Source organism: Podarcis pityusensis (genome assembly GCF_964106645.2).
Source record: "Podarcis pityusensis genome assembly, chromosome: 2".
Lineage (NCBI taxonomy): Eukaryota > Metazoa > Chordata > Lepidosauria > Squamata > Lacertidae > Podarcis > Podarcis pityusensis.
The window spans coordinates 44,694,622-44,720,619 of NC_138029.1; the positions used below are offsets into that span (position 1 = coordinate 44,694,622).

The 25,998-nt window shown below is 45.1% G+C and overlaps 2 protein-coding genes across 12 annotated transcripts in view; one reads left to right on the plus strand and one right to left on the minus strand.

The window, feature by feature from the left end:
* Window positions 1–207: 207 nt before the first annotated feature.
* TRMT1 (tRNA methyltransferase 1) lies at window positions 208–17,415 on the minus strand. 6 transcript variants are annotated; one of them, XM_080991464.1, is made up of 18 exons: window positions 17,264–17,396; window positions 16,985–17,031; window positions 15,540–15,919; window positions 13,967–14,022; window positions 12,860–13,008; window positions 11,820–12,007; window positions 11,413–11,528; window positions 10,677–10,789; window positions 10,133–10,281; window positions 7,036–7,119; window positions 6,138–6,207; window positions 5,905–6,039; window positions 4,913–4,998; window positions 3,245–3,353; window positions 2,801–2,877; window positions 2,287–2,406; window positions 1,749–1,869; window positions 208–415 (listed from the first exon to the last, which is right to left on the minus strand). In XM_080991464.1, exons 3-18 carry the CDS (start codon window positions 15,890–15,892, stop codon window positions 332–334), a joined length of 2,010 nt encoding a protein of 669 aa, XP_080847590.1. In that variant the 5' UTR covers window positions 15,893–15,919; window positions 16,985–17,031; window positions 17,264–17,396; the 3' UTR covers window positions 208–331. The 6 variants fall into 6 exon arrangements, with proteins under 6 accessions (XP_080847590.1, XP_080847587.1, XP_080847589.1 ...); XM_080991461.1 differs by having other exon boundaries at window positions 16,933–17,031; XM_080991463.1 differs by having other exon boundaries at window positions 16,985–17,107; window positions 17,264–17,386.
* A 3,972-nt stretch (window positions 17,416–21,387) lies between these two features.
* The window catches only part of NACC1 (nucleus accumbens associated 1), a 32,108-nt gene continuing 27,497 nt past the window's right edge, over window positions 21,388–25,998 (plus strand). The window contains exon 1 of one of the 6 annotated variants that reach the window (XM_080991472.1): window positions 21,388–22,430. The gene's annotated coding sequence lies outside the window, so the exon portion shown is untranslated. Of the gene's footprint in view, window positions 22,431–22,951; window positions 23,294–25,998 lie in introns of those variants that run through there. The other 5 variants (XM_080991473.1, XM_080991474.1, XM_080991475.1 and 2 more) reach the window with 5 other exon arrangements.

A 25,998-nucleotide genomic window follows, 5' to 3' on the forward strand; every position in this document is an offset into this window, starting at 1 on the left:
GGACAAACATCAACAGTGAAGCAGTGCATGAGGATGTTCTTAAAATACCATTTTGGGGATGTAATAGGGTCATCTCCCCGCTCCCCACCCCGCAACAGTACTTGAGGAGCCTGACAGTTCAGTAGGCTCACAGGGCAGGCAGCTGATCTACTAGAGAGCAGTTTGAACATGATCAGGTAGAAAACATCTAGCAAACCAAGAACCATCAAAAGCTAACACCATTTTTTAATGGCAGGCACATCATAAATGGACCGTCATTTGAAAATAAAGGCTCTCCATTTAGCACAAATATATAAAACAAAAGGGAGCAGATACCAAAGACTGTTTCTCATCAAGATGGTGCTGGGTTGTTTTCTGCCGTCTTTCCTTCTGTCTCATGGGAGTAGCAGCACTTGTCCCCCAGTGAACAGCTGCCCTGTAAGGGAAAAGCAACGCCAAACATCACTAAACCATTCAAGTCGTTGCATGCAGCCCTGTGGCTGAAGCAGCTGGCCCTTAGGCAAACTAAGGCCGGGGGCTGGATCCGGCCCAATCGCCTTCTAAATCCAGCCTTCGGACGGTCCGGGAATCAGTGTGTTTTTACATGAGTAGAATGTGTGCTTTTATTTAAAATGCATCTCTGGGTTATTTGTGGGGCATAGGAGTTTGTTCTCTCCCCCCCCCCCCCAATATAGTCCAGCCTCCCACAAGGTCTGAGGGACAGTGGACCAGCCCCCTGCTGAAAAATTTGCTGACCCCTGCCTTAGGCAAAAGAGAAATTGGCAGCTTGGCCTAAGGAGGCTGTAGCTGATCTGGGAACAGAACCCATAGCTACACTTCTAGTTGCCTTCACCATTCTGTTCTGTATAAAAGCCAAACATACCAAATTTTCAAGGTTACTCTAAACAGCCCACTTGCCGTCTGCAAGTGTTTTAAATATTGCAGGTAAAATTAAAACAGACTTACATACAACTAAGAACCCAGCCAGCCAAATAGGGTAACCCAGGTTTAAGGAACCTCCTGGTTTTGCTGCCTGCCTAGGTCTGTAAAAACAGAGCAGCTGTGAAGCACCAGGTAAGCTGTGCCTGGGTTGGTGGGTCACAAGTTATGTAAGCCTGGTTAAAAACAATATCTTTTTTTCAAAAAAAATTTGCTTTTCATTGGTCATCCTCATACCAAACATAGAATGGTGTTTAGGGACAGGGCAATTGTAGCTGGGCTTAAAATGATTACTGAGAACTGTATTCTCCAGCTGACTCCCCTAAATGAGACCAATCGATACAGGTTGTGCATAATGACCTCTGGTTGCCAGCAGCTACAACTAATAATGGCAGCCGACAAGAGCACTCCTACAAAACTGCCTGCCACATGGCAGAGAGGCAAACCGCATGCAGCTCCAGTGGAATAAAACCAGAACCCAGAGAAGAGGGGTGTGCTTAACCCTTTCCTGTTCCCCATTCTATTCAAGCTTCTTTTGCTCATGCTATGAAATAAAAATCAGTTACACAGGTACCATTTCCTCCATTTGCCACGAGTGCAGCTTAAAGAACTTTAGCTGCACAGGCCATGTGCTTAGACAGTAAAAAAGCAAAAGAGAGATGGAACAGGGCAGAGAGCAGAGAACCATGTCCCTTCTCTGCACTTTTAAGCACAGCTATTCCCTGCTGTCATCAACACTCAGATTCCCCCAAAAGGCTACCCAGTTTCTTTTACATACCAACCCAACATCTCAGTTCTAAGCCAACAGCACAGTAGCTGTGACTACTCACTTGCCGGAACCGTTTGCAGGGAAAGTTCTTCAGGTGGGCCCCATCACTCTGTTCTGCACATTCTTTCCTCTTGTTCTGGTGTAGCTTTCTCTTTTCCTGCAAGGAGGAAGAGATCCCACCCCTGCCCCCAGCAGATGTGTCAGAACAGAGCCAAGGAGGCTGATGCTTTTGTTTCAGTGTCCCCATCACTACTGCCCTAGCCAGGATGGTCAGGGCAGAAACCTGGGCCAAAGACCAGAAGGAGTAGCCCAAATGAGGTAGATACATCTTCCTCTACTTCCCAGAAAGTTGGGGGAGGGGAATGGGGAAAGGCAATACCAGAAGATACCGGTGCCATAGTTCTCCTTGTCAGCTTTTCCATGACATCCTTAAAAGTAATGCATTCTGGTACCATTTTTAACCAACAGGAATGAGTCCTGGGCCTGTCTTTGTTCTAATGCCCCACCCCCACCCCAGGACCTTGATTTCCCCATCCCAGGTTACATAAACTGTATCCTAGCTTGCTCCCAGCACACCCAGGTTCCATGTTAAATCTTACCCAGCTTTGGCTCTTGCTTTTGGGCCCCAAAAAGGCTCTGGATTTAGCTGAAACCGTTTGAGGCCTTGCTTTCGTGAGCTAGGATTAGCATCTGCCCGGACAGTGAAGGATGCCTGCAGCCTGTGGAGTTTAAGAGTGTCAGCAAGGAAGGAAGGCAGACAGTTCCAACCTGGAACCAAACCCTTTCACAAAGTGGGATCACTACCTTCTCTTGGTCAGAATGGGACAACTTCTAGATGAAACTCTCTTGAGCATTTGAACACAGACAGACAGACAGCCAGACAGACAGACACACACACACACACACACACACACACACCCCTTAGAGCTTATTTTGCTATCTATCTTAACCCGCAGCTGTCTGTCCCTCCCACCTCTGCCCCACAACAACAGCCTATAGATATATGCCCTCCTGATTTCCAGAGTTTCCTGCCAACGAGCCATTTCTTACTTGGCCTAAGGTCCATATTTGCCCATCCAACACCCAGTCTGGCAGTACACCCCCAATACCTACTTGGGTTCTACAGAAAGGATGTGGGCAGCTGGGCTGCTCTCGGAAAGGCGCTCTCGTTTCACAGGATTGAGTTTCTCCTAAAGTTGGGAGATAGGCAGGAGGAATAGAACAAGAAGTGGGTTTAATCTCAAGAGGTGAAGGGGAACGCAAATGAAGAAACAAACTTCAAGTGAAGGATGGGCTAGGAATCTGTCCTTTACAAACATCTCAGGACTGTGTTTTAATCGCTCTTTATCAAACCAGACCCAAAGAGCAAAGTATACATGCAGAAACAGCGGCCAGTGGTACAAGGTGGCAGGAGCATGCCCCGTCATTGCAGACAAAAAGCAATAGTGCCACAGGCTGGAGTCTGAGAACAGGGAACAAATAGCTGTTCTGGAGGTGCCTACGGTAAAAGATCCAGAAAGAAAAGCTCCTTTATGCAGAGGTTAAGACTTTGCTCACCCAGCAGCGCATGATGTCCCAAAGCACAGATGGTGGCGCATCTGTCTTGATGGCATTTTTGCAGGCATGGGACAGTGAGACCCGGTAACCAGCATGGAGGAGAGCTGACCTGGAAAAGAAATCCAGGGAAGATTTGCACAGAAATCCCTAATTTCCAAAGGGGAAGAACTTTGGTAGAAACAGTGGAGGGTTTCTCACTGTTTGAGTCAATTCTGTATTTCAAACTGTAGCCAACATCACTTGTTACCTCATTATTAGAACATAGGATTCCAATTTTGGTCAGATTCAGACCATTTCATTGCACATCTCTAAACATTTGTTGCTTGTTGATGTCGGAGCACTATAGTCTGTCAACTTGTTCGTCTTAGCTACTCTGTGAAGTGTCATTCTTTCCAAACAATGCAACAATTTGAAGATGACCACCCTCAAACTGCCAGATCCCATCCTAGAAGCAACTTTGTCTTGGATCCAGAAAACCTATAGCATGAGCAATCCATCCTGGTTAGAAAAGGGGAAGTTTTCCTATGTGGTAGACATGTGAAAAGACTAAGGGATTTTAGGAAATAATATATAATGAAATGAAGATGATGTTAAAATTGGTAATTCCCAAAAAAGAAGCTTTTTTTCTAGGGATATGGGGGACAAATGTCCCAAAGAATATTATTAAACTATGTATGGAAGAACAGCTGCAAGAATCCTATGTGTGCAGAATTGGAAGGTAGAAAAAGTCCCAACCAAAGAAGAATGGATTGCAAAACTAATGGACTGTGCAGAATTGTCAAAACTGACAGCAAGAGTGAGAGAGCAAAGTGATGAGCTTTTTACTAAAGAATGGAAATCCTTTTTGGAATATCTGAAAAAGAACTATAGCCAAATGAAACTGCAGGCAGGATTTGAATTAGGAGCAGTGGGTGGAAAATGACAATAATTGTAATAGAAGAAATATGTATTATAGTTTAACATATAATGCAGCAGAATATGGGTAGGAATAAACACACCACAGAGGTAAGGATGGGAAGTCACCTTGTTTATTTTTTAAGAGAAATATACGGTATATTGAATTTTAAGTTCAATATGTGCTTAGGTGTTTAAAATTGAATAAAATTTATTATAAAAAGAAAAGGGGGGGGTACTTTTCTACAGCTTATCACTTTGGGCAACAGGACCTGTGGCTTCCTGCATAACAGAGCAAAGTTCCAGCAGCAACCTAGCATAACACAACCAGCCTGCTCAGGTCTGAACTACAGAAACCCAGAGAGTCACAATAGGACTCCATAGGACAGGAGTGAGGACCCTGTGGCTCTCCAGTTTTTTCCAGACTCTAATTCCCATCAGCCCCAATCACTCTGGTCCATAGGCAAGGGTGGTGGGAGCTGCAGTCCAGCAACACCTTGAAGGCCACGGATCAGGTACCCCTGCTACAAGAAAACACAAGAGTCCCACAGCAGGACCCTTAAGGCTTAAGCCAGACAAGATTGCTGAGTAGGGAACTGAGAAAACAAAGGAAGCCACAATGCTCCAGTATAGCTCTATAAAGGCTTTCAGAGCCTGACTCTGCCACCAGCTAAATGAGCCCCTGCCCACTCCAACCCACACAAACTACAACCCCTCTCTGTATGCTTTCCCCTACTTTAGGATAGGTTCTTGCAGCACAAACCCCAATCTTACCTGAACTGTAGCAGGGAAGGGCTGCTGCAACGGACGGTTTTGCTGAGATGGTCAAGGGTGTAGTAGAGAGGGACATCACTGAGCTCCTATCGCACAGAGAGAAAATAATACTAGTTAAAACCGGGTGTTTGCCCTACAGTTGCCATAAAGACAACAACACCAGTTTATCTTATATACAAAGAAAGATCTTGCAGTGGTGGCTTTTCAATCTTTGTTTGTTTCTCCACCCTATTTCTAGATTGTCAATAGACCAGAGTACACTGGGTGATTCTTCTCCCTGCAGATTCCTTTCCACGGTGATTCATCTGCTTCAGATCTACTGCAGGTTGTGAGAACGGAGGCCTGCTCTATGGCAGAGGTGCAGAACCTGCAGCCCTCTGGGTGCTGCTGCTCCAGCTACTATGAGACGCAATGGGAGTTGGACTTTCCAACAACATTCGGAGGACCACAGGTTCCCCACCCCTGCTCTAGAGCGAACTTTTTTGCAGGCACTCCCCTTGCTAAACACAAGGTGAGAGCATTTGCCAGAACATTGCCAGACACTGGTAGGTATTCCATTGTGGCTGTGGATTGCAGAAGAAGACTGACTGCAGTATACAAGTTCTTGCTTATCTACCATTGTTTCCCCCTTCCCTTTTGGCGTCCCTCCCTTCTTATCTCTTTTTTTTCTGTCTACCCATGCTAATCTTCTCACTAGATGGGCTTCCAAGGAACCCCAAGGTGCCCTAGAAAAAGTTTGAAAACCACTGCCCTATATGAAAAGGGTGCCGAGCACAAAACATACCCTTCCCTTTGAATTTCTAAATCAAACCAATTGCCACACAATACTGTATTCATTTGTTCATTCACAGTGAGAGTTTGCGCAACTCAGTGGTCCACTACCCAACATCCTTTGTTGCACCTTGGCAAAAAGCTGCGGCTCATGGGGGTGGTCTAAAAGGGAAGGGATCCTGTATGGCAATCGCCTTCTTCTTCTGCACAGTCTTCCTCACCTCCATCACCATGCTCAGGATGCCCTGAATCCGCTGGCTTGTTCGGAAGCGTGCTGGGTTGCTCGCAACTGCTGACAGGACCCGCTGGACAAAATCCGCATTGTGCAGGGGCTCTGCCCACAGAGGGCCACCCAGCTGTGGGAGGAGGAGGAGGAGGAGGAGAGAAGCAAGGGTTAGCTTGAGATCTTCTGGCCAGGGGCATATTATGAGGTGTAGAGATCAGCTGGGCTCACCTGGTGGCGCTGCTGACAATACTCACAGGATGGTCCCACAGGAGGCCCACAGGCAGCCTTGTAGTTGAAGCTGTTGTTTGGTCAGAGAGAGCAAAAGCAGTATTTAAGAGCCTCATTGCGGTAAATGGGGCCAATACTTTTTCTTTCCCTGTTCCTTTGTTGTTGTTTTATTAAATATTGCTTGTTAGATGCCCAAGTCTCTCTCTCTCTATTTATTTTTATTAATATTTTATTTATACCCCACCCATCTGGCTGGGATTCCCCAGCTATTCTGGGCAGCTTCCAGCACATATTAAAACATAATAAAACATTAAAGACTTCCTGATACAGGGAACAAATATCATTTAAGCATCCATCAGACAGACTGTCAGTTTGCCTCCTTTGACTGGTAGCTCAGAACTGTGTCCATTATCTCTGGCATCAGGCAGAAGAGGCAGGCACAGAGGGGTTCAAACATTGATCTTCACTTCCCCAAGATCCCTTCCCATTTGCCAATTGTTCTATTACACCGATAGGAAGCATCCAAAAATGAGCTAGCATGATTTCCACTCTAATAGAAACTTGCGCCTAAACACACCCTCCTCTCCTCACAGAAACAACACGTCCCCCTGCTTCTGACTCCCACAAACCTATTGTGTATGACTACACACAAAACTTTGGTTTTTAAAATTTGAGGCCAAAAGCTGAGAATAAAGGAAATGTTGCAATGAACCCCCACCGAAAGAGGATGCCTCATTAAGAGAGCCACCCGGGAAATGAGTTTCCCACCCTGGTCAACACAGGAACATCTGGCAGCGCAAGTGTTCCTGGAATCTGCCCACCTGACTGTCTTAGGTAGGAGGAAGAGGGGAAATGCTGTTTGATTGTTCTGTAAAAAACATCTCCCCAGCTCTCTTACTTGTTTCCATTGTGAGCCACTTTGCCAAGTCTCTGCATATGAAAGGAGCCACAGCCCACACAGTTATAGACAAAGGCCTGTTTGCTGTCAAAAGAAAGAGAATTATTAACATGTAGCAGACCTGGCTATAAATAAGAGGCAAGGACAACATTTCTTGGAGTTTTATGAAGAAGAATTTATTGGGGATGGGGGTGGGTCAAGGTTTTGGAAACGGTATAAGTGCAATTTATTCAGAACAGAAGGCCAAATTAATTGTGAACAATGTAGTGACGGAAGAATTTAAGATTGAGAAAGGAACACGACAAGGTTGCCCAATCTCTCCATTGCTTTTTGTATCGGTCTTGGAGGTTTTGTTAAATATGATTAGAAGGGACCAATTAGTAAAAGGTATACAAGTGGGAGCGAAACAGTACAAATTGAAGGCATTTGCTGATGATTTAGTATTGACTTTACAGGAGCCAGAATCTAGTACTAAAAGAGTATTAGAATTAATCCAAGAATTTGGTCAGGTGGCAGGTTTTAAGCTGAATAAGATGAAAACTAAGGTATTAGAAAAGAACTTAACAGAGATTGAGAGAGAGAAGTTTCAGAAGGAGACAGGACTGACACTGGTCAAGAAAGTGAAATATTTAGGGGTTAATATGACTGCTAAGAATGTGAATTTATTTAAGGATAATTATGAAAAATGTTGGACTGAAGTGAAAAAAGATTTAGAAATATGGTCAAACTTGAAGCTATCGTTGTTACGCCGAATTGCTGTGATAAAAATGAATGTATTGCCAAGAATGCTGTTTTTGTTTCAAACACTGCAAATTTTGGACAAAATGGACTGTTTCAAGAAGTGGCAGAGAGATATCTCCAGATTTGTCTAGCAGGGCAAGAAGCCTCGTATAAAATTTAAGATATTAACTGATGCTAAAGAAAGAGGTGGATTTGCCCTGCCAGACTTAAAACTTTATTATGAATCAGCCGCTTTTTGCTGGCTGAGAGAATGGATGCTTCTTGAAAACACGGATGTTTTGGATTTGGAAGGTTTCAATAATGTATTTGGTTGGCATGCATATTTGTGGTATGATAAGGTTAAAGCACACAAAGCGTTTAAAAACCATATTGTAAGAAAAGCACTGTTTAATGTCTGGATAAGATATAAGGATTTGTTAGAAAATAAAACCCCAAGATGGTTGTCACCAATGGAAGCAAAGGCTCAGAAAAAACTCAATATGGAGGCCAAATGGCCGAAGTATTGGGAAATTTTGGAACAAGAGGGTGACAGATTAAAACTGCAGAGTTTTGAAAAATTAAAAAACAGAGTACGAGATTGGCTCCATTATTATCAAATAATGGAGGTGTATAATTTGGATTAAAAAATTGGCTTCCAGATGGAAAAATCAAAGTTGGAAACAGAATTGTTAGACCCTAAAGTTAAGAATTTGTCAAGAATGTATAACTTGCTGTTGAAATGGAATACTCAAGATGAAATGGTGAAATCTGCTATGATTAAATGGGCACATTTAATCATAGATGTTGGACATATTATGATGGCTGACTGGGAACAGTTATGGACCACTGGTATGAAGTTTACGGCATGCAATGCCTTAAAAGAGAATTTAATGAAAATGATTTATAAGTGGTACATAACACCAGTCAAGCTTGCAAAAATCTATCATTTGCCCAATAATAAATGTTGGAAATGTAATGAAACTGAAGGTACATTCTTTCACCTTTGGTGGACATGCCCAAAGATTAAGGCATTCTGGGAGATGATCTATAACGAAATGAAAAAGGTATATAAATATACCTTCTTGAAGAAACCAGAGGCCTTTCTCCTGGGCATGGTCGGCCAATTGGTGCCAAAGAAAGATAGAACTTTCTTTATATATGCTACAACAGCAGCAAGAATACTCATTGCGAAATATTGGAAGACACAAGATCTACCTACCAGGGAAGAATGGCAGATGAAGTTGATGGACTATATGGAACTGGCGGAAATGACTGGCAGAATTCGAGACCAGGGAGAAGAGTCGGTGGAAGAAGATTGGAAAAAATTTAAAGTATACTTACAGAAACATTGTAAAATTAATGAGTGTTAGAAGGATGCGGGAATGAAGTTACATGGTTTTAGTAGAAATGCAACAAAGAATTAAGTAAAAGTTGATTGATATTGGGTTAAATTGAAAAATTTTAAGGTTAGACCGTTAAAACTATAGAACCAAAATTGAGAAAGATGGGAAGAACTTGCTGAAATAGTGAATTGAACTAGAATACAAAAAAAGGGAGGTGTGAGGAGGTCGATGAAACAAGTTAAGGAAAGGTAAAGACATGGAATATTGGATGTGTTTTTTAGTTTCTTTTTTGTCTGTTTTTTTTTTGCTGTATTGTTGTATGGTTTTTATATGTTTTATATGTTTTGTTATTGTTTTTTTTCTACTTTATTGTTATTTCTTTTTTCTTCTTTCTTCTGTAATTTTTAAACTTTTAATAAATATCATTTGAAAAAAACCAAAAACAAATAAGAGGCAGGGAAAGAAAAGCCCAGGGATGGGCCTCAATAAGTATTGGTTGCAGTGGATAAGCTCCCTGTTACCTCAGCTTACTGGGAGCACCATGGACAGCCATACACACACACACACACACACACACACACACACACGTGGTGACCATTTTGCACAGTGGTGCCGCTCACAGTCCCCACACTCCTTGCCCTGCCCCACATTCTACTTTCTTCTGTGTCCAAAAGGACCTGCATGTCAGTGATCACATGATAAAGAAGAAGAGGAGGAGGAGGAGGAGTTTGGACTTGATATCCCACCTTTCACTCCCCCTTAAGGAGTCTCAAAGTGGCTAAAAATCTCCTTTCCCTTCCTCCCCCACAACAAACACTCTGCGAGGTGAGTGAGGCTGAGAGACTTCAAAGAAGTGTGACTGGCCCAAGGTCACCCAGCAGCTGCAGGTGGAGGAGCAGGGAAGCAAACCCAGTTCACCAGATTACGAGTCCACCGCTCTTAACCACACCACCACACTGGATGCCACTAAAATGGTTGTAAGCACAAATGGGGCACTACCCAAGGACTGAAACTCAAGTTTGGGGGTGGCTCACCTGGCAGAAGCTTTAACCTTGGCTTGCCCAGTAAAGACCCGGACGAAAACACGAATGTAGAAATCTGCACTGACCGACAGGAGTGGGACAATGTAGCGCTGGTAGCAGTTGGCCCGCAGATCAATGCTGTGCAGGATAATCCGCAGGGCCTGAAGGAAGGTAGGAGGAAACTACAGTGAGAGCTATTGTTACGTTTTGATTTTGGACAGTTAACATTACTGTGATACATGGGAACTTCAACTCTTCATGTGTCAGCCCCATAAGAATGTAAGTGTCACTCTGTTATCTTGAGGTTGGCCTTGGGAGTGTGTCCTCCAGCACAGCAGCAGGCAGCCAAGCTGGGAAAAAGAGGGAGTGGAACTGCAGCAGTGTCCTGGATGCCTGAATGGCACTGCGGGTAGATACCACTTGACCTTGCAGAACCACCAACTTGAAAGCATTCATTTCCTCTTGAGGAAGACAATAGACGGGCCAAAGGCTGGACAGATACAGCGATGGGACATGGGCTTGTAGTCTGGGGTTCCTGGCAGCTCAATCCACTCACCATCTCATGGCAGAACTTGCCCTTGATAGACATGGCCCCATATTTGCTGTAGCAGGTCTCCCCGGAGTTCCCAGCCATTACAGCCATGTCGGTGCATGTGACACACAGCAGGCCTGCAACAGTGTCCCCAAAGGGAAGAGAAGGGTCAGGAGATACAACACAATCTTTCCCCCAAAAAACACACCTAAAAGGGCATCAAGCAACAACTGTAGAGTCAAAGCATATGGTGCCATGACCTCAGTTTGGACTGCTGCTCTGCCACAAAGCCCATAGCCAAACCATTACATATGCTGGCTTCAGTTTCTGTCTGTGCATAGGGAAAAACAACACTCTCCTGTCTCAGTGAGGCAGGGAAGGCATACAGAAAGAGTTCTGTAGCTTGCACAGCAGGAACAATTTCACTTTTACAGGAGTATTCCAATCCTCAGAGAGCTTTAGGAACTTGCATAGCTAGACTGCCATATAATATGCTAAAAGTATGTCTCTGACAAAGTCCTAGCTTTTCCGTCATGAGTCAATGTGAGGTTATGGTCCGTATTTTACATTTATACCCAGATTTTGTTTTGAAACACCCCTTCCAAAAAAAACTGTTTATAAGGGCTGACAGAAAAGCTAAGTAGGCAAAAAAAGGTTGGTGTCTCCTAAACCAAAAACCACTGCAGAAGAAGAGTGGTCCAAACACCCTGATTTTCACCATCACTCACAAAAGTGGAGCTGATAGAAGTTATGAGCTCACCTCCGTCACTCACGCTCTGAACCGCAGCATCCAGAAACATCGAAGGGCTGCCATATGGGTCTAGATCAATGACATCAAAGAGGTCTCTGTCTGCCTTGCTCTGATACATCAGCATCCTGTGAGTGTGGGAGAAAGACCTGTTTAGAAGCACCACACTCCACATACAAAAAGAAACAAAAAGACAACAGTGGCCCAGTTTTTACTATGGAAAAAGGAGAAGGAGTCTAGCTCCCAGACCCTGAATCACAGGTGGGGAATCTGTGGCCACCCAGATGCTGCTGGACTACAACTCCCATGATCCCCAACCATTGGCCATGCTGGCTGAGGCTGAAAGGAGCTGGAGTCCAACCACAATCAGGGTGTCATGGGTTTCTTATCTCTCTTCTAAATGGAAAACCTTTACTCACCGGGCATCTGACAAGCTTGGAGTCACCAGGTGTCCGACATCATTGAGTTGGATGTTTTTGGTTATTAGCTCAACAGCCTTGGCAGATAAGTCATTCGCCACCACTCTCTGAAGGCCAGGAACCTCCTTTGCAAACCGGATGGAGCGTAATCCAGAAGCAGCCAAGGCCTCCAGCACTCGCACTCCCTTCTGCAGAGAGACAGGAAGAAAGATATAGAAAAGAGAGATGGCGGGAGGCCCCAAAGCAACTGAGCTCCACAGATGCTTTGCTAAAAATGAACATAACAGCTGACTTCAAATGTTATCCCCTTGCCACAACTGATGGAGATGTAGAACAAAATGTTCCTCATATGCCTTATCATCTTGTGACCAATGCACATGGTGAAGTAGACCCAAAATGACTTTTGCAGCAGATCTTGAAAGACTGGGTCAGCCTTGTGAATGCCTTAGCGTGTATCAAAATCTCCAGCTGTTCCCCAGATCTTGGATTTCTTGAGAATGTGTGCGAAAACACAGACTCAATGTTGGAGTTTGGGGAGGAGAGAGGGAATAATGCAAGGTGGTTAGTATTTAGTGGAGCATTTGGTGACCACTTGTAAGCCAGGCCTCTGCACCAAACAGAGACCTTGCAGTCAAAACTGTAACACAGCTAGCACAGTGTAGCAGTTACCATGTCAGATTCAAACTGGTAGGACCCAAGTTCAACCCCCCCCCCCAACTCGGCCATGAATCTTGCTGGGTGACCTTAATCCAGTCTCTATCTTCCAGCCTAATCTACCTCAGAGGATTGTTGTGAGAATAAAAGGACAAACTTGTATGCCACCTTGATAGCCTTGAAGGAAAGGCAGGACACAAACCAAATAGATAAAATATAACTAAGCACAATAAAACTAGTACAAAAATAAATATATTTTGACAAAACAAAAGAAAGGAGGGTCAAGGATGAACAAGGGATCAATACATTCAGCACTACAATAAAATAAGGTGCCATCACAAGACCCTCAAACCCCCAAAGTGTACATACACACAGGGACACAGCACCTGGCATACTTCTCCCACTTTCACAGCTTCATGCTCCTCATTATCTTGCTGGTCATCACCACCAGGTGTCTGCTCCAGGTCATCATCTTTTTCCCCTTTCGAGAGATCCACAATCACTTTTGAGACATTCTCCTCTCCAGGGACTGCAACTGGAACAGATGGAAATAACACAGAGTGACATGAAGTCTGGGCCTGCCATTCTCCTTACATAGCTTCACAATCCTGAAATCATTTCATACAACTGTAATATGGCATTCAACATTATGCTGAACGGCGTGGACAAAGAGATTGCATATATTTTCCAGGAAGCTAAGCAGCCATTTCCCAGAAGCTGGAGAAAGGTTAGCAGGGTGCTAAGAGATCTACAATGTGCCAATCAAGCTAGCGTTCTATCTTCTATTTACCATGCATAGATATTCTTAGCACATTTTGTGCAAGAAGACCACAGCTGCTCATGGCTCTTTTATGGTACAGAGTGGGGTCTTGGCTAAAGAGTGATGTGTTAACCAGATCTACATTCTGTAGTTCTAGGAACAATCCCCAAGGCTTCAAAACGGGGCATGGCTAGTTCACAACAGAGCCGCTGACAGTATGCAAGCCTGCCTAAACAGGTGCTTAAAGCACAGCTGTCACAGCAAGAGGAACAATATAGAACTGGAGAAGGAAGAAGAGAGTGAAAACAGCAGGCAAAGTCAATATCAGGGTCTGCTACAGCCAAACCGTTCTCCCCTCTCTCTCCCCTGGCCAACTTTACATTTTATAACATTTATTTGTTTTAATATTTTAAAATGTAAAGTGCCTTGGGTGCTTGGCAGAAAGCCAGGTGCAGGGGAGATCAGAGCATCAACACCTCTTCTGCTCCTGTTTACTTCACAGTCAAGAGAAAGAATAGGGAAGTGCCCTAGTCAAACGTTTCATTTTGGAGAGAGAGAAAAACTGCCTCCAATGGACAGAGGTAATTACCCCAATGTCCAGACTACAGGACAAACAACAACGAGAGAGAAAGGTAAATCAACATTCCTGAAAAGACAATTATGCATGCCTCTTACACATCAGCGGTTTCCCCTCTGGGTCTTGTCTCAAATAGAGGAAAACATTACTACTCACTTGAAATCCCTTTTGATGAAAGCTGCAGCCGTACAAATTCCGTAAGGACTGCACACCTATATGTGGGAGGGAAGAGAGATGTCAGAGATGTGATTTTTGTTATTCTGTAGCCAAGATATAATAGGAAAAAAGATTTCATGAAATTTATATACCACTTGATTTTGAAAACCCCCTGCAAAACTAAAGACCCTGTGTGTCTTCAGAACCACTCATTTTCCAGAGCACAGGCTCATCCATCAGCCCCAGCCAACATGGATGGTGCCACCCATCAAGAATGATGGGAGCTGCAGTCCAGAAATCTGGAAAGCTACAGGTCCCCGACCCCTGCAAGAAGCCATTCCGCTTCAAACCATACTCACTAAATGAGCTTTCTCGTCCATATTTTTCAGCCTAAACTACTGGGTAGTTATTGGTAACTAAAAGCTATGTTACGTATCAGTAGACAAATCCAATAGAAAATATGTTATATAAATCAGCTTTTAAGGCTCACTGAACTCAAGCATCATCACTATTATTACTAAAAAAAAATCCTCTCAACTACCAGATTCCTGAAACTATCAGCTACTTGACAGAAATCTTTTTGGCAGCAAAATAGGGCTGCCCCTTCTCTATCAAAGGACTGGCCCTTCCTTTCATCAACCCTCTTGCCAGCAAAGGGGAATTAACTTGACTTCATTACCAAAAGGGTCTTGAAGTGGGTAAAAACTAGGAGGCATGTTCTCTAGCACATGGCCTTCAAGTTCGATCCTCACACACACAAGGATCCTTCTAGCAAAGAGAGGAGCACCCAGGACACAAACGCAGGCCTCTCCAGGATCCTTTTGCCCCCAGGGTTCCTTGCAGCTTCTGGAGAATAGGGTTCCTTTTGGTGACAAAAGTGCATATCCTTGCACCACTGAAGAGATCCCAATGGAAGAGGGAGAGTTTAGAACCAAGCACATGCAGGGGTGAATTCAATGTAGTGCTAAGTGAGCTCTACTTGCCCAATGAGACTTTTCACCCCTCTCTTCCCTCCCCATGTGCCCCCTAGGTCTTTTCTGGGGGTTCCCCCCAACCCTCCAGAGCAGAATAGGGGCCCCTGGGGCAGTATGCTGGAAGAGAAGAGAGAGAAAAGTCTTTCTGCAAAAGCAGACCTTGTAGCTGAATCAGGTACCCATCTTTGGAAACCAAATGCTTCCCAACCTCCCCACTCCACAATGAAGGTCCACTGAACCCACCTTCACCATAGGAATAACCTGAGGAGGTGGATTGGGCAGTCCTCAGTGAGTTAGTAAAAAAAAAAAAATGAAGTGGGGTCACAACTGTAAGCAGAGCTTTTTTCTGGGGGTACTCAAGGGTACACAGTACCAGCATTTTTTTCCTAGAAGAAAAGCACTGACCGTGAGAATGTCACAGTTCCTCTCTTGTTCATTACACTCAAAAACTAAGTTTAATTCGGCCAGTGGTTGCAGGCCCCTTCTCATTCTCGCAAAATCAAAGGGGCAGCCTCTTCCAAAATGCAAGAGCAGATTCCAACAGTCCCATCATTTGCAAAGTTAAATGGAAAGCAATCTCTCCCCACATGTCTACTTACGTAAGGTCTCTGTTAAACTCCTGAACAGGGTTGTAGAACACTTCATTGGCACTTGGAAAAAATATTTTCCCCTTCCCTTCAGTGACCAGGGTTCCTCCATTCTTTACTGCCTCACTGCCACCAGTAGTGCTCACGATAGGGGACTGGGCCACATTTTGCTCCAGATTCGAGTCAGCTGTTTCCATACATTGTGCCTGATCACCATCCATGGCTTTCACAAAAATATTTCTGACTTTAAGAGCAATTAAAGGTGAAATATTCCAGGCCTTTTGAAGCTGTAGAGTTCCTGCCCTTCTGTAAGGAGGTAAGGTGCCTCCCAGAGTCCAAATCCACAGGAGACACTTGCTTTTCATTAGTACAGGCTTCTTCCTGAGTATTTTCTGAAAGTATAAGAAAAGCTATTTCTATTGCATAATTTTCCAGTCAGCAGCACTGCTGTTCTGTATATGAGTGACAGCTTACATATGTTATGATAGCTGTCCGCTTCCAAAGATTTGGGTAGCAAGCGGTGATTAGTTAAAAAGGAAGGAAAGCCCTCACTGGCCTTTAAGAGCAAGAGGTCCTTAATTTTTTTAAAAAAGATAAGGAAATATCAGATTTTAAAAATCAGCCTTGAATTTAACAACTTACCTGATAACAATAGGCACTTAGGAATTCTATGCAGAGAATTCCATGCAGGTGAGTGGGCTGGTGAAGGACGGATGGGTCTCTCCATTTGACCTCCACCTGCCCCCATGCTCTCCTGGTGAATTCTCTGAGCCAGCCAGCCAGCTAGTTACACTGGCAATCCAGCTGGCAGGGGAAACAAGACATACAGAGGTAGCAGGAAAAAGCATGCAAACTGCTTCCAAGCTTGGCTTCTCCTTCTTCCTCTCACTTATACTCTATCTGCAAGTGGACAGCCATAGCTCAGTGGTAAAGCATATATTTTGCATACAAAAGGTCCCAAATTCAATCCCCAGCATCTCCAGGTACTGCTGGGTGAGGACCCTGCCTGAAATCCTGGAGCGCCACTGCCACTTAGTATAGACAACTATGTACTAGATGAACTAAGGCTCTGACTCAATATAAGGCAGCTTCCTATGCACCTAAGTTAAAATGTTGTGATATACTGCTGGTATAAGGCTAATTCTGTGGCTTCTAGAGCAGTGCTGGCTCACAGTCCTGTCTCGGCTGCCTAAGGGCAATTGGTACCTGGCAGTGCAGCAGATCTTACTTGTGCAGGACTACTGGGAGGCCCACCAGCTCACCAATCAAATGAGAAAAAATGGATGAGATGCCAAACGCATCTTCCAACATGCAGGAGGGGCAACTGAGTTAGGCAGGCTAGCTATTCAAGTTAATCATTAAATAACCACCTTCAGGAAACACTTTATCCAAACTATAACCTAACTGAGAATTCTCGATTGGCTGCTGTTTGCACACCACCATAATTATGCTCTTACTCCGCAATGCTGGCTGTAGGTTTCTGCGTCTGATCAGAACTGGGAAGCTTGCAGCAGCACCGGAAAAAGGAAAGAAAATACACAGCACTTCAGATCCATCTTTTCTATAATCCTCCTCCTAGTCTAAGGAATCGGGAACAAAGCCAAGCCAGCATATCACGAACAGCATAGGTTGTGGAGAATAGGAAAGTAAATGCTTTATTCACACTCCGGGCGGAAGGAAACAAAACATGTTCCATAATAGAATCTGAAGCTTGCTCCAGTCTAACAATCACCAACCTCTTTAACTCATCCTCCAACCCAGAGTATTTCCTTCCCAGAAGCAGCACAACCAACCAGCACCGACTTCCACGCTTCTCAGCACAGGCTATGTCGACGCCGCCATATTGAAAATTGTGGGAGACGATCAGCTGACGCTATTCCGACCAATAAAACTTGCGGCGGATGGGACGCCTATAGGGTCAAAAAGGAGACGTAGCCCAGCTTCCGAAACGGAGTTAGAAAACCTGGAGTTCTTTAAACTCATTTAGGAGGGGTCATGTGTCGTCCCTTTGAACACGACTTCTTCCGTGATCCGGATGTATATGCGGCTTATACGGGAACACCTGCAGTTTATAGTTTCGTTCCCCAGAAACGATTTGCAATAAATGGCGATGAGAATCAGTGGGAATGTAAGCCATTGGCCGGTATTTCTTGGAAGTCTTTGTTGTCGGGGGGGGGGGGGCGAAAAGTAGTTCCTTTTCCATCTTGCAATATAAAACTTTTAAACCATATCGAACTCAGTGGGGCATAATTTCTCCGTGAACAGGCATTAACTCCGTCTGAAAGAGTCAAAGGTAACAACGTGGCGAACTCCTACACCAAGATAAGTGAGTGTGGTGACAGTAGGTCCCTTTCGCTCTTTTCAAGGATTTGGAAACACTTCATTATTCAGAGTCGGACTGTGGTACTTCGCCAAGCTCACATATTGCGATTTCCACATCAGTTCAATAAAAGCATCCACTCTCTAGTCCCCAGCCTCCTGAGTTCAAGGAAGGGGTGGGTACACTTTACTGGGGGTCAGAGTGGGAAGACACCCAACCAATAACCTTGAGGTTATTTGACTGAAGCTAAATTGTACATCCAGGGACGCGGGTGGCGCTGTGGGTAAAACCTCAGCGCCTAGGATTTGCCGATCCTAGGATTTGCCGATGGTCGGCGGTTCCATGAGTGAGATGAGCGCACAACCCTAGAGTCTGTCAAGACTGGCCCGTACGGGCAGGGGTACCTTTACCTTTACTTTAAATTGTACATCAAGGTTGAGGGTGGCTATGCACACTTGCTGATCTGTGCCTACATATCTCTCTGTATATTTTTAAATAACAATATATATGCTACCCTTCAATTTATTGAAAACAATATTAACACCAGGCTGGGCATCCTCACTATGCTGATTAGACTTCTTAGTTACAGCAAGCTTCCCCAGACGTATAATTTTGTTACGTATCCTTCTTCTTAAAATCTACAGATTTTATCTGTATTTTTCATAAATATTTCACACTGTTTTAGGTAAGTCGCTCTTTTATGAAGCAGTTAATTTTATTTATTTGACAAGATTTATAAGCAATCTAAATACATGTTTTCTGGGTGGCTTCCAATATATTTGATATTCGTTTGATATTCGGTAGATCGCTTGAGATTTTCTAGAGCTAATCAGCATCAGTGTTAGGCAGTTCAGATTATCCTCCTAGCACATATGAGAGAGATAGCAGGGCTAGCCCCACATCTCATCCCTTAAATATAGGGGTTTCTGTTCATATGTTTGCACGCTGTGCATGGGCATTCAGTGGGCAGGGCTAGGCTAGCCAGATAACATCAAGGACAAGGCCAGCAACATTGCTCTGTTCTTTGCACGGATATCCTTACATGCATTGCACAGTAATACATTATACATATGTTGCAATATTCTGTCAAGTTTATCTATATATACAAATCAGGTAGACAAGAAGATAAGGATCTTTAGATGCAAAGGAGCACACCAATACCTTTACAAACTGGTCCTATGTTTGTTTACTCCAAAGTAAATCCCACTGCATTCTGTAGTACTCCCAAATAAACACACATATGATTGCAGCTTTAATAGCTGTAAAGAAGGAGGGATTTGGGCAGGTGTGTCTTGCAATGCTGAACTTGCCTCTTCTACACAATTATTTAAAAGTATGCAAGCCTATCTTCCTTTACACCTAGCTGCCACCTTTTTTTGTTCTTGCTCCTTTAGCAGCAATCTCATACTGAAAAAATAAGCAGGTAAGGCTTTTCCTGGCACAGGAATGCAGTAATGTGCATTAAATGCAGAAATCAAGCAGGGACTGTTTTTCCCATACACAGTTCAGAGCCATTTTTGTGCAATGTACTTACTCTAAGCTGTTGGCATCTATCTGTTTCGAGAGACAATGCAATATGCCTCTGGGGATGAAGTCAAACCGCTGCATTAGTGACACTGAAGTGACCTCTCCAGGGCACAAGCCTGGGCAGTGTGTATGGAGGTTTGGGGCCAGTGTGTATGGGCTGCCCAGATGACAAGACCCCCATTTTGGCCTCATTTATGTGGTCCAAAGGAATTTAGAGCAATATGTTTGGCACCAGCTTGGCTTCAGGAGTTGCCAGGAGGCATCCAAGGCGCCATCCAACTGCCTTAGGGACTCCTGATTTATGTAGGGTTTGCTGTTAGACTTTGTTTCTCCTGAAGATATCCCACAAGACAGCAGAGATTTAGGATCAGAGTTTTCCTTCTCCTAGATGGGCTACCTTCCTAGGTTGATAAGCCCCATCTACTCCCTGACTTCCCTCTACAGCATGGGCAGAAACCGTCTTATTGACTGCTGGACCCACTATTGGTCTCATCCACTCGATCTGCCGGAGCCTGCCTTTGCATGCAAGTTAAGTCCCTAACTCACCTGGTTTAGCCAGCCAGTCGAAGTTGTTCCTGGGGTGTGGCCACTGTTGCATCTGACAGCTTCTAGGAGCCACAGGTGAGAGCTGAATGCAGGGTAAGGATGATGTCTCCCACCAAAGGTACTACCCCTCCCCTAGCACCCCATATTGAATGAATGATGTTCAAATCCCCACTCAATAATGAAGTTCACTGGATGACTTTAACCTGGTTGCTACAGCCACCATCTTAAGATGAGTATCTGTCAACCCTGTCTACCTATAAGCAGTTTTTCAACCTGGTATATGGTTGATCACAAATGGAGGCCAAATACTAGAATATGTTGCCCCTTGATCCGATGGGTGGATTAGATGGTGTTGCATCAAGAATTTTCTCACACTGTCCAGTGCACTTTCCCTCCCCACCACTTTCCTATCTCAAAATGCCTGATCTTTGGGGGAAGCAGGTTTCTTGTGCAAGACTTCCAAATCAACTTTTATTGCACAACCTGAATTTGCGGGTATGTGATTCAATCACACCTGAAAATAGCGTCAGCCTGGAAATTCCCTCAGAGAATGTTATAGTCAAAGTGGAGTTTAGATTTGAGTCTTCCAAAGTTAAGGTCACCATGTAACTCCAGGTGTTGCTAAGAATGCCAGCTCTTTTCTGGTTCCTGTTCCTCCACCCAACAGCAGGTTATGATGCTCATCTGCATATTGTGAAAATGCACCTGTTCGTTTCTACAGATAAAGCTGTAGCTAAAAGCACAGAATTAGGCCAGGTACCTCTGTGTGATGAGTTGGCAAGTTTAGTGACAACATCACAATGGCTCTTACTAACAGAAGTGGCTCAAATGATGATCATAGGTTCCAGGTTGGTTCATATGAGGAGAGTCAGTTCTTCAGGTGTTGCAGTCTTGAGCTGCTTAAGGGTTTATAGATCAAATAACAACACTTTGAATTGGGACCAGAAACTAACTGGCAGCCAGTGCAGTTGGGCCAGGATTGGTGTAATATGCTCAAGCCATCTTGCCCCATTACCTGACCTCTGAATTCTGCACCAGCTGAAGTTTCCAAACCGTCTTCAGAGGTATTCCCACGTATGGCATGTTGCAATAATCTAACTTAGAGGTTACCAGAGCATAGACAACAGAAGTTAGCTTATCTCTTTTCCAGATAGCGGTGCAGCTGGGCCACCAGCCAAAGCTGATGGAATGTACTCCACACCACAGATGCTGTCTGAGCCTTGTGACAGCAATAGACCCCTAAGCTGTGCACCTGCGACTGCCCTAATCCACTGAAAACTAGCTTCCTTTTGAAACTATATGACAGTGTTTACAGCACTTTAACATTAGCAAACGTGTCCTTGCCCAAGCCTTGCATTCTCCTTTTAGAGAAGGGGCAAAAGGGAGATGAAAGCGTAATGATGTGTGTGAGCAAGAGAAGTTACATATTTATACTTTTTTTTCAGCTGAGCATGAGAACAGAGGACTGGCTTGATCAACTGTGTTTGTGCACCTGGGAATTCAGGGTGGAGGAAAAGTAAGAATAGGCAATCTTAAATGCTCAGTTCTGTATCAGAAAATTATGAGAATATCTTCAAAACATGAAAAAGTGCTTAAGTTTATTTTTCTCTTTTGTATTGAAAGATGTTCGTACGGAATATAACATTATTTTCAACTCCTTTTTTCCCCTGTCACTTGTCTGAATTCATCCCAGTGTTGACTTTGGGGAGTTGCTAGGTGCCTTGAACATTTTGTTTCCTCTTCCAAGACTAAAGCCTGAATTTTTATCTTTATTCAGCTCCGTTTAATGACAAGTCTTTTGGATTTGAGGATTTCTGAAAGCTTGATTTTGTTTCAGTCAGGATAAAGTGAATGACTTGACTCAGGTTTTTTGGGAAACTTCTGTGTGACTCACGCTGTATGTAGTTGACTTGAGAATTAATTCCGGGCAAACGGTGCGGGAAGAGAAAAGCTAGCTCCCTTTTGTTTTCATTCGTCGGCGGAGTTTGGAGACAGGAACCAAACTTGGTGAAATTTATGCGCCTCTAGGCACAAATCGGGGAGGATTCCGCCCGTCATCCTGAAACCCTTTCCTTAAATTCTATTTCTTTTAATTGCGGATCCTCAGATTGGAACATTTACTTCCCTGGGTTAAATACGGAGCTTCTCCCGCCAGCTCCTGGGAGATCACTCGCTTCCAACTCTCGGAGAACAAAGTCAGGCGGGCTGGCAAGTTCAGGAGCAAATATTTCCCAGTTCCAAGGCAAAGGGGAGAGGAGGGGCGAGGGAGCGAGCAGGAGCTGGCTCGGAGCTCCGCTAGCAAGGCCTGTGGGAGCGCAGAGACGGAGGCCTGGCTTGGCTGGGCAGAGCACTACAGCGGCTCGCAGGCTGCTCCATCCACCAGCTCGGCTCTCTGCTGAGCCTGCCTAGGCTGACAATGAATGGCTGCTGCTAGTGCTGCTTGGAGGGCTAGGGGAGCAGAGCCCCTCCATTGAGCGACATCTCCTCTCCCCCCCCTTCTCTTTGCGCAGGTGAGAGCCACGTCGCCCCCCTCCCTTCCAGGAGACCTCACCACTCCAGGGTCGCCCCCCGCCCCACTCTTTTAAGTCGGGGCACCCACCCGCCACCCTCCTTCCAATGCATGCACCCCTCCCCCCATTATCCCGGGTGTTTAAACTTTCCTCGCCCTCGCCAAGCAGCCTTCTAACCTGCCGGGTTCGCCCAAGGGGGGCGGCGGGGTGGGGGGAAAGGGGATCCTTAAAATAGCAGCTGTTGCCTGCGCCGATTCCCCCCCCCGGGTGGGAGAGGCCCCCCTTAGCAGCCCTCCCCGTCTCTCTCTTTCCCCCACCCTCCCTCCGTCCCCCTTCCTCCGTTGCACCCCAAACCAGACCCCAAAGGAGGACCTCTGCGCCTGCCTTCGGGTGTGGAGGGGGAGAGGAGCTGCGCCCCTGGGCTCCCCTGCTAGGCCTCCCTGCAGTCGGCGACCCCTTAGCAAAGTGTGTGTGTTGGGGGGGGATGTCCCCCTTACCCCCCACCCGCCTTCCTCCTCCTCCTCCCCGGACCTCACAAGCAACGTGGTGGCGCTCGCTGCCTCTCCCCGGCCTGCGCCTTCTCCTCCGCACAGGCTGGCTGGCCGGGAGGGCGCGGGCTTCCCCTCTCCGCAGGCCTGTCCGAAATCCCCCGACGTTCCCTGCGGGGGCTTTGTCCTGCTCCTCCTCGCCTCGCTCCCCCCCGGGCCCGGCCGCCTAGAGGAAGGGCGCCGCGGCGGGGCCACCCTCGAGGGAGAAGTTTCGAGTGGGAGCCCCTTGGCGTTGCCAGGCGAAGAAGGCCTGGCCGGGCGGTTGGCTTGGAAACCCGGAATTCGGTGGCTTTCGGAGGATGCTTTTGGGCCACGGTGGGGGAAGGGGCGCGGAAAGAAAGCGGCAGGGGAGAGGAGAGGAGGAGGGGCGCTTCCCTTCCTCCTCCTCCTCTTCCAGCGGGGGGAGGAGGTGGGGAGGGGGCAAAATGTTCCTTTTCCTGCAATGGGACCTTTCAGAGTTTAAAAATGCGGGGGGGGGGGTTCAGGAAAAAAGTTCGAGAAACGAAACTTCAGAAACTTTTACTTGTGGGGCAGCAGAAGTTAAGATCGATACTGGTTCGAAGAGACCAGGCTAGGAATGGGGGGATTATTAACTGTTTTGGCGTGCACGTTCACTCGGAAATTGCAGTATTACTCTCTCGCTGAGATTAATGGGAGTTTACTCCCAAACATAGACTTGGTTTACAACTTCCTGGGGTGGCGGGTGGGGAATTAAAGTTTTCAATGGTTGTTTTGGAAGGGGTGGGATTATCTGTATTTTACTTAGGTTAACTCCTTATGCACGTGGTAAGGGAAGGAGAAGGTCACAATGTGGCTCTGTCTTGAGGATAGTTTTTGTTCTCTTGAAGATACTTGTGGAGGTGGTGCAGTATGTTCCTGATAAATGAACATTGTAAACAAGTTGCCACTGAATAGCTCACCATATGTTATTTGTTTTCTTAAGTCTTTGCTTTTCTCTCTCTCTCTCTCTCTCTCTCTCTCTCTCGCTGGATTCCAATTTGGCTTTTCTAAGTGCCAAGTTTATTCTACCAGAGGACACAATTGGTGTCTTGTCAACTTGTGACTTCACAACAGAAAAGAGTTGTAGTGTTATTTTTCATAAGCAGGTGAGCTATTCAAAAATAGTGCATGACGACTTTGCAGCAAAATTGGCTCTGAAAAGAGGAAGAGCACAGGGATATGGCATTGTATACATTGTTAACTGAGCTCCTCAGAAGGGCCTCTAAAAGTTAGATCCTGCTGTAAATTGCAGTAACTTCTCATATAGATTAAGGCTTCAATAAGAATATTCTGTCACAACTGAGGTCTGACTAATGGGAGGGAGATGGTGCACAGACAATGGAACTCTCCTCCAAAGATTACCTTACTGGTACTTGAAGCTGTGTATTATAGTTAGCAGTGTTGTTTAGTGTTGTTTAGAGCAAGCCACAGTCCAAACCAAGTTCTGCTTCTAATAAGTTCTGCACAAACAGATAACAGACTCTTGTAGAACAGCTGCATGTCTGTCTATTCAGAAGTAAATCTTGCCAAGTTACATCGGGCCTCAAAGTAAATGTTCACAGGATTGCTGCTTTGGATCTATTTTATTTTTTCCTATATACATAAATTAAAATAAAGATGAGCATCACAAACAATAAGCAAAAAATTGGAGTACAGAAGTCGTCATTTTACAAAATTATTATGACTTACACAATCATTTAAACAGGTGTTGGTTGAGCTCCAGCAGACTCACTAGCCCTCCTGATGAATCAGTAGGGAGATCATATTTTTCAAAAAACCCGTTCACATTATGTATGGCAGACAGGTGTCAGTGAGATGGTCTTGGTGAGTCTGACCCCTGCCGAGTTGCAGTGTTGGGTCAATTTCTCAGAGAAAACTGTCTGCTGTGCCTTTGATATATACCCCTTAATTGTAAATCTGATTTGAGAGGCCAAGTGCTGTGCAACTTCCATTTATGCCACTATCAGCAGAAAGATTTTAAGATCCATGTGTAGCACTGAGCTCTTCTGTTCTAAGGGGTTGGACAGGAGGGCTAATGCTGAATCTGGGATGATCAGATGGCACAAAATATCAGCTATTATTCCAAATATATTCTTGTCAAAAGATTTACTCCCTGGGGCATGACAGTCATAGGTGAATTAAGGAACCATCCTTCTTGCACTCTCTTCAGCAATGAGGAAAGGTGACACTGAGGAGAGATGGCACTGTTAACTCAGTGAGGGCTGACAGTATAGTTCTACTTGCAGATTTGAGCTTATCTCCCCTGAGCTTGGCAGAAACCCTGTGAAGTCATGCCATCACTATACTAATGACTTGTAGCTCTACTTCTCCATAACATCTATGTCAGTAGAAGCTGTGCATGGTATCGTTCTGGAGCAGCTGTCCAAGTTAGGGGAGGTAAGCACCGCTTTGCAGTGGTTCCAATCCTACTTGGATAGTAATTTCCAGAGGGTGATACTTGGGGAGTGCTTTTTGGCCCTGTGGAGCCTTCAATGTGGGGTTCCTCAGAGTTTGATTTTATCCCCCATGCTGTTCAACATCTACATGAAACCACTGAGTGGGGTCATCCAGAGTTTTGGAGTACATTGTGAGCAATATTCTGATGACACATCTGCAGGTGTGGCAGTGGAGGTGTTGGACCGTTGTCTTGCCTTGCTAATGGACTGGATGAGAGCCAATAACTGAAGCTCAATCCAGATAAGACAGAGGCACTGTTAGTGGGTGGTTCCCTAGGCCAGATGGATGGGAGGTTGCCTGATCTTGATGGTGTTACTCTCCCTTTGAAGTGGGTATGCAGCTTAGAGGTACTTCTGGATCTGTTGCTGTTGCTTGAGGCCAGGTAGCTTCTGTGGCACAGAATGCCTTCCAACAGCTTTGGCTGGTGGCCAGTTGCACCCCTCTCAGGACAAGAATAGCCTAACTTGTGTTGTTTATGCTCTGATGACCTCTAGGTTAGATTACTGCAGCATTTTATATGTGGGGATGCCTCTGAAGATGGTTCAGAAACTTCAGCTGGTGCA